Source organism: Borostomias antarcticus (assembly GCF_949987555.1).
Source record: "Borostomias antarcticus genome assembly, chromosome: 26".
NCBI lineage: Eukaryota > Metazoa > Chordata > Actinopteri > Stomiiformes > Stomiidae > Borostomias > Borostomias antarcticus.
Genome location: NC_140259.1, coordinates 6,624,409 through 6,634,958, shown reverse-complemented (window position 1 = coordinate 6,634,958; position 10,550 = coordinate 6,624,409). Strand labels below are relative to the sequence as shown.

Below are 10,550 nucleotides of genomic sequence, written 5' to 3'. Positions count from 1 at the left end.
GGGGCTGGAGAGAGGCTGGGGCTGGGGAGAGAGGCTGGGGCTGGGGAGAGAGGCTGGGCTGAGAGACAGAGGCTGGAGAGAGAGGCTGGGCTGAGAGACAGAGGCTGGGGAGAGAGGCTGGGCTGAGAGACAGAGGCTGGGCTGAGGAGAGAGGCTTGGGAAGCCCACATTAGAATTTCTTCAGTAAATGTTCATTCTAGTTTCATTCATTGTTCTCACTATTATGACTGAAAACGTTTTTGAGTGGTTTCAGATTTTTTAAGCCCAAGTATCAAAATTCATGACTTGGCATCAGTATTGGTATTATAACAAAACGTTTGGTATTATGGCGACACCCACTCAGCCCTCTACCGCCCCCCAGTGCCCTGGCTGACTGACCTGCTGTGCCACCCCAGTGCCCTGGCTGACTGACCTGCTGGGCCACCCCAGTGTCCTGGCTGACTGACCTGCTGGGCCACCCCAGTGCCCTGGCTGACTGACCTGCTGGGCCACCCCAGTGCCCTGGCTGACTGACCTGCTGGGCCACCCCAGTGCCCTGGCTGACTGACCTGCTGTGCCACCCCAGTGCCCTGGCTGACTGACCTGCTGGGCCACCCCAGTGCCCTGTCTGACTGACCTGCTGGGCCACCCCAGTGTAGACGTCCTGGGGCTCCAGACAAGGCGTCAGGTTGACGGAGGTGGCTCCGATCACGTCCCGGCCCAGGGCGGCGTAGTGCTGCAGACCGTTACAGGAGCCGTCCTGGGGGAGGGGGCGGAGGGGAGTGGGTGAGTGTGTGTGGATTTGAGTGGGTGTGACTGTGTGTGTGTGTGTGTGTGTGTGTGTGTGTGTGTGTGTGTGTGTGTGACTGCGTGTGTGTGTGTGACTGTGTGTGTGTGAAGGGGTGTGTGAGTTTGTAAATGTGTGCCTGCGTATGTGTGTGTTTTGTGAATGTGTGCATGCATGTGCCTGGATGAGTTTACCTGGTGTACAGGGAAGTGAGAGATGAACTGTGTGGGGTCAGGTGACCTATGGACGTTGGCAATCTCCTTACAGCAGGCCAGGGTCTGCCACGCTTCTTCAGAATCCATCCACCACTTCTTACCCTGATATACACACACACACACACACACACACACACACACACACACACACACACACACACACACACACACACACACACACACACACACACACACACACACACAGGCACCCGCATAAACACATGCACATACACAGACACACATGCATGCACATGTAAAGTAGATATTGAGTAATCCAGATTTTCAGTAGTGTAAAGTAGTATGAGCCCAGATTATCAGTACAGTAGTAGGCCTATGAGCGCAGATTATATTAGTAGTATAAATCCAGAAGTACAGTAAAGTAGCATAAACCTAGATTATAAAATACTGTAGTATAAACCCAGATTATAAAGTAGTATAGACCCATATTATGGGTAGTGTAAAGTAGTATAAACCCAGATGATCAGTAGTGTAAAGTAGTACAAACCCAGATTATAAAGTAGTATAAAGACGGATTATCAGTAGTGTAAAGTAGTACAAACCCAGATTATAAAGTAGTATAAAGACGGATTATCAGTAGTGTAAAGTAGTACAAACCCAGATTATAAAGTAGTATAAAGCCGGATTATCAGTAGTGTAAAACCGTATAAACCCAGATGATCAGTAGTGTCCAGTAATATAAACCCAGACTGACGTCGAGAGGGTTATCGGCAGAGTCCAGGATGTCCTCCATGATGCTGTTGGCGTAGTCCAGCCGGCCTGCCAGAGAGCTGCGCTTCTTCAGGCCGGTGAGGTTGACCAGGTGGATCTTCAGCCAGTCCAGTCCACGGGGGCCGAGGGGCTTCCCCTCCGCGAACACCAGGATGGCGCGCGACACGTCGCTGCCGAGGTGGTTGAAGTGGGGCGGACAGGGGTAGGTCCTCCCGCGGAAGTCCATGCTGTGAGGGAACCAGAAGACCTCGTCTCTCATGTGGTTGGCGATGGAGAGCTTGTAGAGGGCGGTCATCCTCAAGCTGTGCATCTCGCTGGTCTTCTTCTTGGCCTGGAGGAGAACAGTGAAAATCAATACAATATCCAACAGCGAGGAGCATTTGAAGTTAGCGTGTGATAGATGATTATACTTGGCAGGTGATTGGAAGAACGGCAGGTGATTGGAAGAACCATCCAATCACCTGCCAAGTGCCTGCCCTTTTCTGGATGGTTTCCAATGGAGAGTTCCCAGATGGTTAATGATGGTTAATGATAACTTTATTAATATCTTTATATATATATATATATATATATATCGCCCATCAGATTCAATATATATAACTTTACAATTTCACCAAAAATAATAATAAAAGGAGAACAATAGAAGCAATCAAGTCCCAACTAGTGAAAGATACTAGACAGTAAGTAAAACAACTTGAAACACCAAAACATGACACATCTACACATTTGAGAGAGACAGGCGTTTGGAGACCATCTGAACGCGGCAGACGCACCTTAATGATCTCCCTCTTCAGGTGGGCCTTCTCCATCTGGGTGTAGGAGGGGTCGTGGGGGTTAAAGCGGGGTATCTTGGGGGCCTCGGACCCGGGAGGAGGGATGTCCAGGTCCTCGTTGCCGCGGTCGTTGAAGACGGAGATGATGGTGTCCAGCAGGGGCCGGTTGATGGACCAGGCGACGTTCCCCAGCTGGGTGAGCGAGTCCAGCACGGCGTGCAGCTCCTGCTCGGGGGTCTTGTCCAGGAGCAGCTCGTGCTGGACCGCGCCGTCCACCGTGCGCATCAGCTTGGCGGGCGAGACGAGGTAGGCGCCGAACCTGCTGCTGGTCCAGGGGACGGGCGGGCACAGCATGGGCATCACGTAGGAGTCAAAGGTCAGGGTGGTTTCCATGGCAGCCGTCTGAAGCTGGATCAGGATGGGGTGGGGCTTGATGAAGCCCACCTGAGAGACCAGGGAGGGAGGGAGGGAGGGAGGGAGGGTGTAGAGGGGTAGGGAGGGAGGGAGGGTGTAGAGGGGTAGGGAGGGAGGGAGGGTGTAGAGGGGTAGGGAGGGAGGGAGGGTGTAGAGGGGTAGGGAGGGAGGGTGTAGAGGGGTAGGGAGGGAGGGTGTAGAGGGGTAGGGAGGGGGTCGTGGAGGGGTATTATAGTAGCAGAGGTAGAGGATTAGTGAGTAGGAAAAGGGTATTGGGGGTAGAAATAAAGGGGTAGGGGGTGGTAGTGGGGTAATAGGGGGGTAAATGTTAGGGCGGTGCAATAAAATCTATACGCTACATCACAGTATTTAAAAAAAAAAAAAATTCCCATGATATTGGATATTGTATTGATTTTCCAGCCCCTAGAATTGATACCAAAATAAATAAATAAATGAAATGAAAGAAATGAAAGACAACTCATTATGGATTTATAGAACGTTCAACGTAAACAGCGTTTGTTTAGCTCTGAATACAGCACTCTTGCTGAGCATAGATGGTAATCTCTGAAAAAGTCTACTAAATTGTGTAAATTGAAGAGGTCTGATAAATTAGCACGGTCGTTATCAGCCCTGGCTCCTTGTGTTGTAGAACAGATGAAGAGGCGAAGGTGAAGGAGAAACCGCATGAAATGGGTGAAAGCATGCATGGATCCTACTTTCCCGAACTTGTGTCAAGAGCTAGAGATAAATGAACTATCCAATGTCAAAAATTTGCTCGACTCTTTCCTGATCAGTCCACTCATTCAGAGGCAGAACTACCACGTCAGTAGGTGAACGTCTTATTACTGCACTTGGCAACAGGTAAGCTAAAGGTTTAGTTACATTAATGTTACGGTATTTTCAGTTTGTGTATTATATTTTTGTAGTTTGTGTATTATGTGTTTTATGGTCTAAGTGCAAGGATTTTGAATGAAGTGCTTATACTTGTGCAATGTTAATATTTACAGGGGGAAGCTTTAAGAGCCTTACCAGTTTAGTGTGAGTGTCAACAATTTGGTAACTCGTTCTTGAAACCTGTACAGCAATCTACCAGGTTTTAGAATATAAATATTTTACATTTTGAATTTGATTGTTACTCAAGGCTCTTCTGTGTTTGGAAAGAAACCAAGGCGCTACTGTAACCCATTTTCTTCTAGTCGCATTTAGTTTATGAATAATGCACCGATAGCCTTAGAGCGAGGAAGTGCAGAAAAATCACTGTTTTTTTTATTTTTTATTATTTTTTTATTATTCTACTTCATACTTCATATACGGGACAAGGAATCAACTGTACTGTCAGTCAAAAATCTGTGGAGCGCCATCAACCCTCACTGGAGAGAGAACCAGAATGGCTTTTAAGAGGGGAGGTCCACAGTAACTCAGACCTTGGCCCTAAGGAGGATCATCGAGGAGGTGAAGAAGAAGAACATGACAGCAGTGCTGTGCTTTATTGATTTCAAAAAGGCTTTTGACTCAATACACAGAGGTGTCATGATGAAAATCTTTAAGGCCTATGGGGTTTCCCCCAATTTACTTCGGGCCATAGGGACCATGTATTGGAACACAAGGGCAAAGGTTGTGATGCCGGACGGCAAAAGAAAGGATTTTGACATCATGGCGGGAGAGTTATAAGGGGACACCTTCGCACCCTTCCTCTTTATAATAGTCCTGGACTACGCACAGAGGCAGGCAATCCAGGGAAGAGAGGAGGCTTCACTATAACACCTAGGAGGTCGAGAAGGTTAGGGTTAGGGTTAGAGCTCCTGACCAGAGTGGAAAAGGAATGTGCCAAGTTGGGTCTTGGTCTGAACGCCAAGAAAACTGAGGTCATCACCTAAAACACCCCGGAACATCTGCCCCCTAGTGACAGCTGAAGGTACTGCTCTGAAGGAGGTTGAGGAGTTCAGATACCTGGGCTCTTGGGTCAACTCAACAGAACAGGACCTCAAAGTGAGGAAGGTGCTCATGTGGAGAGCTGCTCTAAACGGCATGAGCAAGATGTGGAAATCCAACCTCCCCCGTGAAACTAAGCTCCACTTCTTCGACGCCACTGTGGAGGCCGTTCTCCTGTATGGCTGGGAGTGTTTGACCCTGAGCCACTTCCTGCAGAGGTCGCTGGACGGATACTACCCCAGAATGCAACGTGCAGCTCTGGACATAAGTCCGTAACGCGCAGGTCAGTACTGAAGATCGGTACAGGGAGAGGCCAAGGGTGAGTGGGAAGATAGCAGCAAGGAGAATGAGGCTGGCTGGGCTCTGCTAAAGACACCGTGAGCTTCTGGCCGGCAAGCTGGTGTTATGGGAGCCATGGGAAATTCTCATCCTTTTCAAAACTAAGAAAGCCCACTCCACTTTGAACAACTGTACATGTTGACAACATGCATCAACGGGTGAAGGTCTGCGCTCTCCAACCACCCTTTTCCACTCAGCTTTATTTTTACATTTTCATTAAATGTATCGCAAAATGCATCGTATCGCAATGTATTGTGATAAAATCGTATCATGACCTATGTGTTGTGATACGTAGTCTATCGTGAGGTCCTTGCCAGTACGGGGGCGGCTGTAGCTCAGTTGGTAGAGCGGGTCGTTCAATGATCGAAGGGTCAGTGGTTCGAATCCCAGCTCCGACTGTCCACATGTTGAAGTGTCCTTGAGCAAGACACCTAACCCCAAAATTGCTCCCAATGGCAGCTACCGCCATTGGTGTGTGAATGTGTGTGTGAATGGGTGAATGAGAGGCCATTGTAAAGCACTTTGCGTGCCGCTAAGGTGGAAAAGCGCTATATAAGTGCAGTCCATTTACCATTTACCCAGCCTTAATAGATGTAGAGGGGTTTACGGGGTGCTAGAGGGGTATCTACCTGTTTGTTGCTGCGGAAGGTGTACATGTGGTAGAGGATGGGGATGAGCTTCCTGTCGGAGGTGCGGCTGAGGAGGTCGCTGGGCACCGTGAGGCTCGTGATCATCAGCTCCAGCAGGTGGGTCCCCAGATCCACCATCACCATGTGCGGCCAGGGCGTGTCGTCGCTCTGCAGGGAGGCGCCGGAGCTGTGCTCCGCCTCCAGGCGACACCACTCCTCCCGGGGGAGAACGCAGCTGGTCTAGACATGCGAGAGGGGAGCGCATACAGGGTATCTGTAGGTTTCGGCAAGTTACATTAAAGACTTTTTAAGACCTTTTTAAAGCCACTTGGAATGGAATTTCAGACCGAGATTTACAACAAAATATGGTTGGTGAGACCTAACGCCACAGAACTAGCAAAGTGGGACAATAATACCTCATCGGGCCAATATACCGTACTGTACACCAGCCTTCGTCTGGATTCTCTTCAATAGATCTCAGCTAGCCTATGGGGAAAAGCTGCTATCGTCCAACTAGTTTTCCTTGAACTGAATTCAATTTAAATTAATTAAAGACGTAAATGAACTTCAAGGCACTGGAACAGCACTTAAGCAGCCCAGGTTAAAGCACTGATAAAATGATGTATTGGGTGTCCATGTGTATTAATCACCGTCTTTAATAAACTCTGTTGTGTGACTAATGGCCCTCTGGATGTTTCGTAGTCGTGGGGAATTGGGAATTTCCATCTTGGGACTGTACCTTGCCGTACCATTTATAACGCGTGCGTTAGCTCGGTACCTGTGAGCGTGTTACTGTAGCTCGGTACCGTACCTGCGGGTCCTGGACCAGGAGCTGAGCGTACTGCTTGTAGATGTCCTCTAGCTTGTGGACCATGAGGCTGCGGTTCTTCTGGAGGACGCAGAGCTTGGTGTGGACTCTGCTGCCCAGCTCCTTGGCCATGACGTGCAGAGACTCACCGATAGGGGACAGACCGGTCAGGCTCTGGACCACACACACACACACACACACACACACACACACAGACACACACACACGCACACACACACACACACACAGACACACACACACACACACACACATAGACACACACACACACACACACACGCACACACACACACACAGACACACGCACACACACACACACACACACACACACAACAACATCAGACCAGACGCAAAGGATGAGGTATGAATAGATTGATGAACAGAGATGGCTCATTCTTAAGCTGTGTGGCATATGTGTAGGTGTGTAGTGAGCGTGTGTGTGTGTGTGTGTGTGTGTATATAGTGTGTCTGGATAGTGTGTCTGAGTGAGTGTGTGTGTGTGTGTGTGTGCGTTACCTGCATCATGATGTCTACATACTCCCTGTCCTCGAGTAGACAGAGGTATGGATAGGGACTCCTCTTGAAGCCCTCCTGACTAGACGCCAGGATCTGCTTGTTCTCCCTCAGGGCCTGGAGGAGAGTCTCCTGCCAGAGCGAACGCTGCTCCGCCAACAGCGCCCTCTGCAGGTCAGGACGGGGAAGGAGGAGGAGAGGAGGAGGAGGGAGAGAGGAGGAGGAGAGGAGGGTCAGGAGGAGGAGGGGGAGAGGAGGAGGAGAGGAGGGTCAGGAGGAGGAGGGGGAGAGGAGGGTCAGGAGGAGGAGGGGGAGAGGAGGAGGAGAGGAGGGTCAAGAGGAGGAGGGAGAGAGGAGGAGGAGAGGAGGTCAGGAGGAGGAGGGAGAGAGGAGGAGGAGAGGAGGGTCAGGAGGAGGAGGGGAGAGGAGGAGGAGGGGGAGAGGAGGAGAAGATGAGGGTCAGGAGGAGGAGGGGGAGAGGAGGAGAGGAGGGTCATGAGGAGGAGGGGGAGAGGAGGAGGAGAGGAGGGTCAGGAGGAGGAGGGGGAGAGGAGGAGGAGAGGATCAGAAGGAGGAAGGAGAGAGGAGGAGGAGAGGAGGGTCAAGAGGAGGAGGAGAGGAGGAAGAGCAACAGGAAAGGAGGGGAGGGAGGAGGTGGAGGAGAGAGGAAGAAGGGAGGGAAGGGAGTAGAGAGTGAAAACGTGTTGAGTCATTATCAAAGGAGGTAAAGTGTGGTCATGTTTGGTTCTGAGGTCTGACGTGACTCTGGGCTGGGGGGGGGGGCAGGGGGGAGTTCCCTGGGTAGCAGAGAGAGAGAGAGAGAGAGAGAGAGAGAGAGAGAGAGGGGGAGAGTGCAGCAAGAGTAGACAGAGAGCAGAGAGAGAGAGAGAGAGAGAGCACAAAGTGAGAGAGTGCAGCAAGAGTAGACAGAGAGCAGAGAAAGAGAGAGAGAGAGAGAGAGGGAGAGGGAGAGAGAGAGAGAGAGAGAGAGAGGAAACAAGAGAAACCCCCCAGGTCCTGCTCTCTCCCTCCTCGGGTGCCCGCAGGCCGAGAGGAGCTAGAACTGCAAATGTCAGAGCCGCTCCAGACAGGAGGAGGAGGAGGAGGAGGAGGAGGAGGAAGATACCCAAACACCTGCTGGCCTCAATACATAATGCTGAAAGTTTGGACGGGAACTTGTGAGAAAGTGTCTCAGTTTACAAACACGGAAACCTGGAAGGTCGGGTGGAATGCGAAACACATCTCAAAGAAATAAGAGTCAAATGTATGCATGCGTGTGTGTGTGTGTGTGTGTGTGTGTTTACCATCTTAGCCATGTGCTCCGTGACGGGTTTGGAGGCTTCCACAGAGTGGATGGTGACGGTGCAGGCCTGCTCTAGGGCCAGCTGCTGGCCGAAATGCTCCTGGAGATCAGCCTGACTGACCGCCAGCCTGGGGTAGCTGGCCTCCGCCCGCTGGAACGCACACACACGCAGTCAGACGAAACACACACAGTTTACACAGAGGTCCCAGGTCAAAGGTCAGGGTGGTTAGGGTCACTAGACCGGTGAGGAGATAGGACCATTCAGATATTGTATGAGAGAGAGAGAGAGAGATAGATATGGAGAAAGAGAGGGAGAGAAAGATGTGAAGACCTTTGAATTAAAATTGAATTGAGAGAGATGGAGAGGTAGAAAAAATAAAAGAAAGAGAGAGAGAGAGAGAGAGATAGGGATACAGTACGCGAGAGACCTTCCTCTTAAGGTGTGACAAATATTATGACACCAGAGTGGAGTACTACGAGAAATTTGAGCTATTGGTCCCGGACAATCAGAGAATCAAATGATTCAGAATCGATTCATGAATCCCAAAATCCATCTTTTATTTAATGAATGAATGAATAAATGAAGGAATGAATAGTTCATTCATTCATTCAATGATTCATTCATTCATTTTTGGAAATCAGTATCGTTACCCAGCCCTAGTATTGATGTGTTGCATAACTTGGCATGTAATTAAGGTTACACCAAAAAAAATAAAAAACCTTTTTAGTAACACTAACCGAATCGAATCGTGATAATCGATTCTGAACCTTGTGAATCGGAATCGAATCGATTCTTGAAATTCAAATCGCTACCCAGCCCTACTGTGTAGTGAGATGAGTCAGGCCTGGGAAGTGGGTGATTTCTAGAGAGTGAAGCAGCTAGACCTGGAGCTGTTCCTTTCCTTTCCCAGTAGGCTAGTACCAGAGAACCAGAGCACTCAGCTGGATACAAGCTGCTACAGGGAGCCAGGGTAGAGAACGGCAAAGGGAAGTTGCGTGGGAGAACATGGGATGGTCGAACGCTGAAAGCTGCTGCTCGCCTGCCCATCGTTCGCCGCAGGCTCAAACTCACCTCTTTAAGAAACACAACCAGGATCCTCTCTCTTAAGCAACTACAGGGATTGTATTTTTGGTTTGTTTTTCTTCACTTTGCCCTCAGCTTATGCTCTTAGTCACTTGTTTTAGAACGCAGATGCACTTGTGAGTTCTGGTGAATAGTAGTACACTGACTATCTACATTAAACACAATAACTGTAAGTCACTTTGGATAAAAGTATCCGCTAATTGACTGTAATGTAATGTAGACAGGAGTGCGGGGCGGGGCGGGGCGGGGGGGGGGGTCACAGAGTCTGGAATCACCTGAGCGCCAGAGAGACCAAAGTGGGAACGCAAGGGACCACCCAGTGTGAGGGGGGTGGGTTAGCATAAGAGGGGCCTCCAGGGGCCACCAACGCATGCCAGCCTCACCACACTAATTAACAGGGAGGATGGTAATAATTAAATTCCATCAAAGGGCCGACTGAAAAGTAAAACATGCCGCATGGCGTGATCTGCCAGGCTGTCGTTACGAGCAGATCAGGCCCACAGAGGTATGACACCGTGAGTTCAGCAACAGTCAGCACAACCAGGAGAGGTTTTTAATTGGATATGGGGGGTGTGTGGAGTGTTGTGCATCTCTCGTATCCCGGTGTTGAGTTGTGTGTGCATGGCATTAACCTGCTGTATGTCTGTCTAGTGTAGGATAACCGTAATTTCAATTCTATGATTGAATATATATGATTTCAAATCTAGCTAATATAAAATTGGTGATGTATTTCATTCATAAAGTAGGAAATGTATTGACTGATTTCAAAAGAAAACATATAAGGTCAGCTTATTATCTTTTATGTCTGCACTCCCAGAATGCGCGACAGAAAATGTGATCTTGCAGGGTGTTTTTCATTGCTGGCTACTTCTTGGAGAAAGGGTTAAGTTTTCTATAGAAGAGCTTGTTTTTCTCTTATGCTGTGTTCACACCGGGCGCGGCGAGACAATCTGCGCCGCCCAGTTCGCCCCGATCTCGCCGCGGGACCCGATGGGTCGCCACGCGAATCCTCCGCAGAAAGTTCAAA

At 49.6% G+C, this 10,550-nt stretch overlaps 1 protein-coding gene across 1 annotated transcript in view; it reads right to left on the bottom strand.

Annotated features, from left to right (window-relative positions):
• polrmt (polymerase (RNA) mitochondrial (DNA directed)) overlaps positions 1 to 10,550 on the bottom strand; it is a 56,284-nt gene that overhangs the window by 33,486 nt on the left and 12,248 nt on the right. The window contains exons 6-13 of the mRNA XM_084459164.1: positions 8,441 to 8,590; positions 7,140 to 7,304; positions 6,609 to 6,779; positions 5,798 to 6,037; positions 2,484 to 2,927; positions 1,694 to 2,041; positions 961 to 1,083; positions 617 to 739 (exon numbers count right to left, since the gene is read on the bottom strand). Of these exons, the coding sequence (XP_084315290.1) occupies positions 617 to 739; positions 961 to 1,083; positions 1,694 to 2,041; positions 2,484 to 2,927; positions 5,798 to 6,037; positions 6,609 to 6,779; positions 7,140 to 7,304; positions 8,441 to 8,590 (1,764 nt within the window). The remainder of the gene's footprint in view (positions 1 to 616; positions 740 to 960; positions 1,084 to 1,693; positions 2,042 to 2,483; positions 2,928 to 5,797; positions 6,038 to 6,608; positions 6,780 to 7,139; positions 7,305 to 8,440; positions 8,591 to 10,550) is intronic.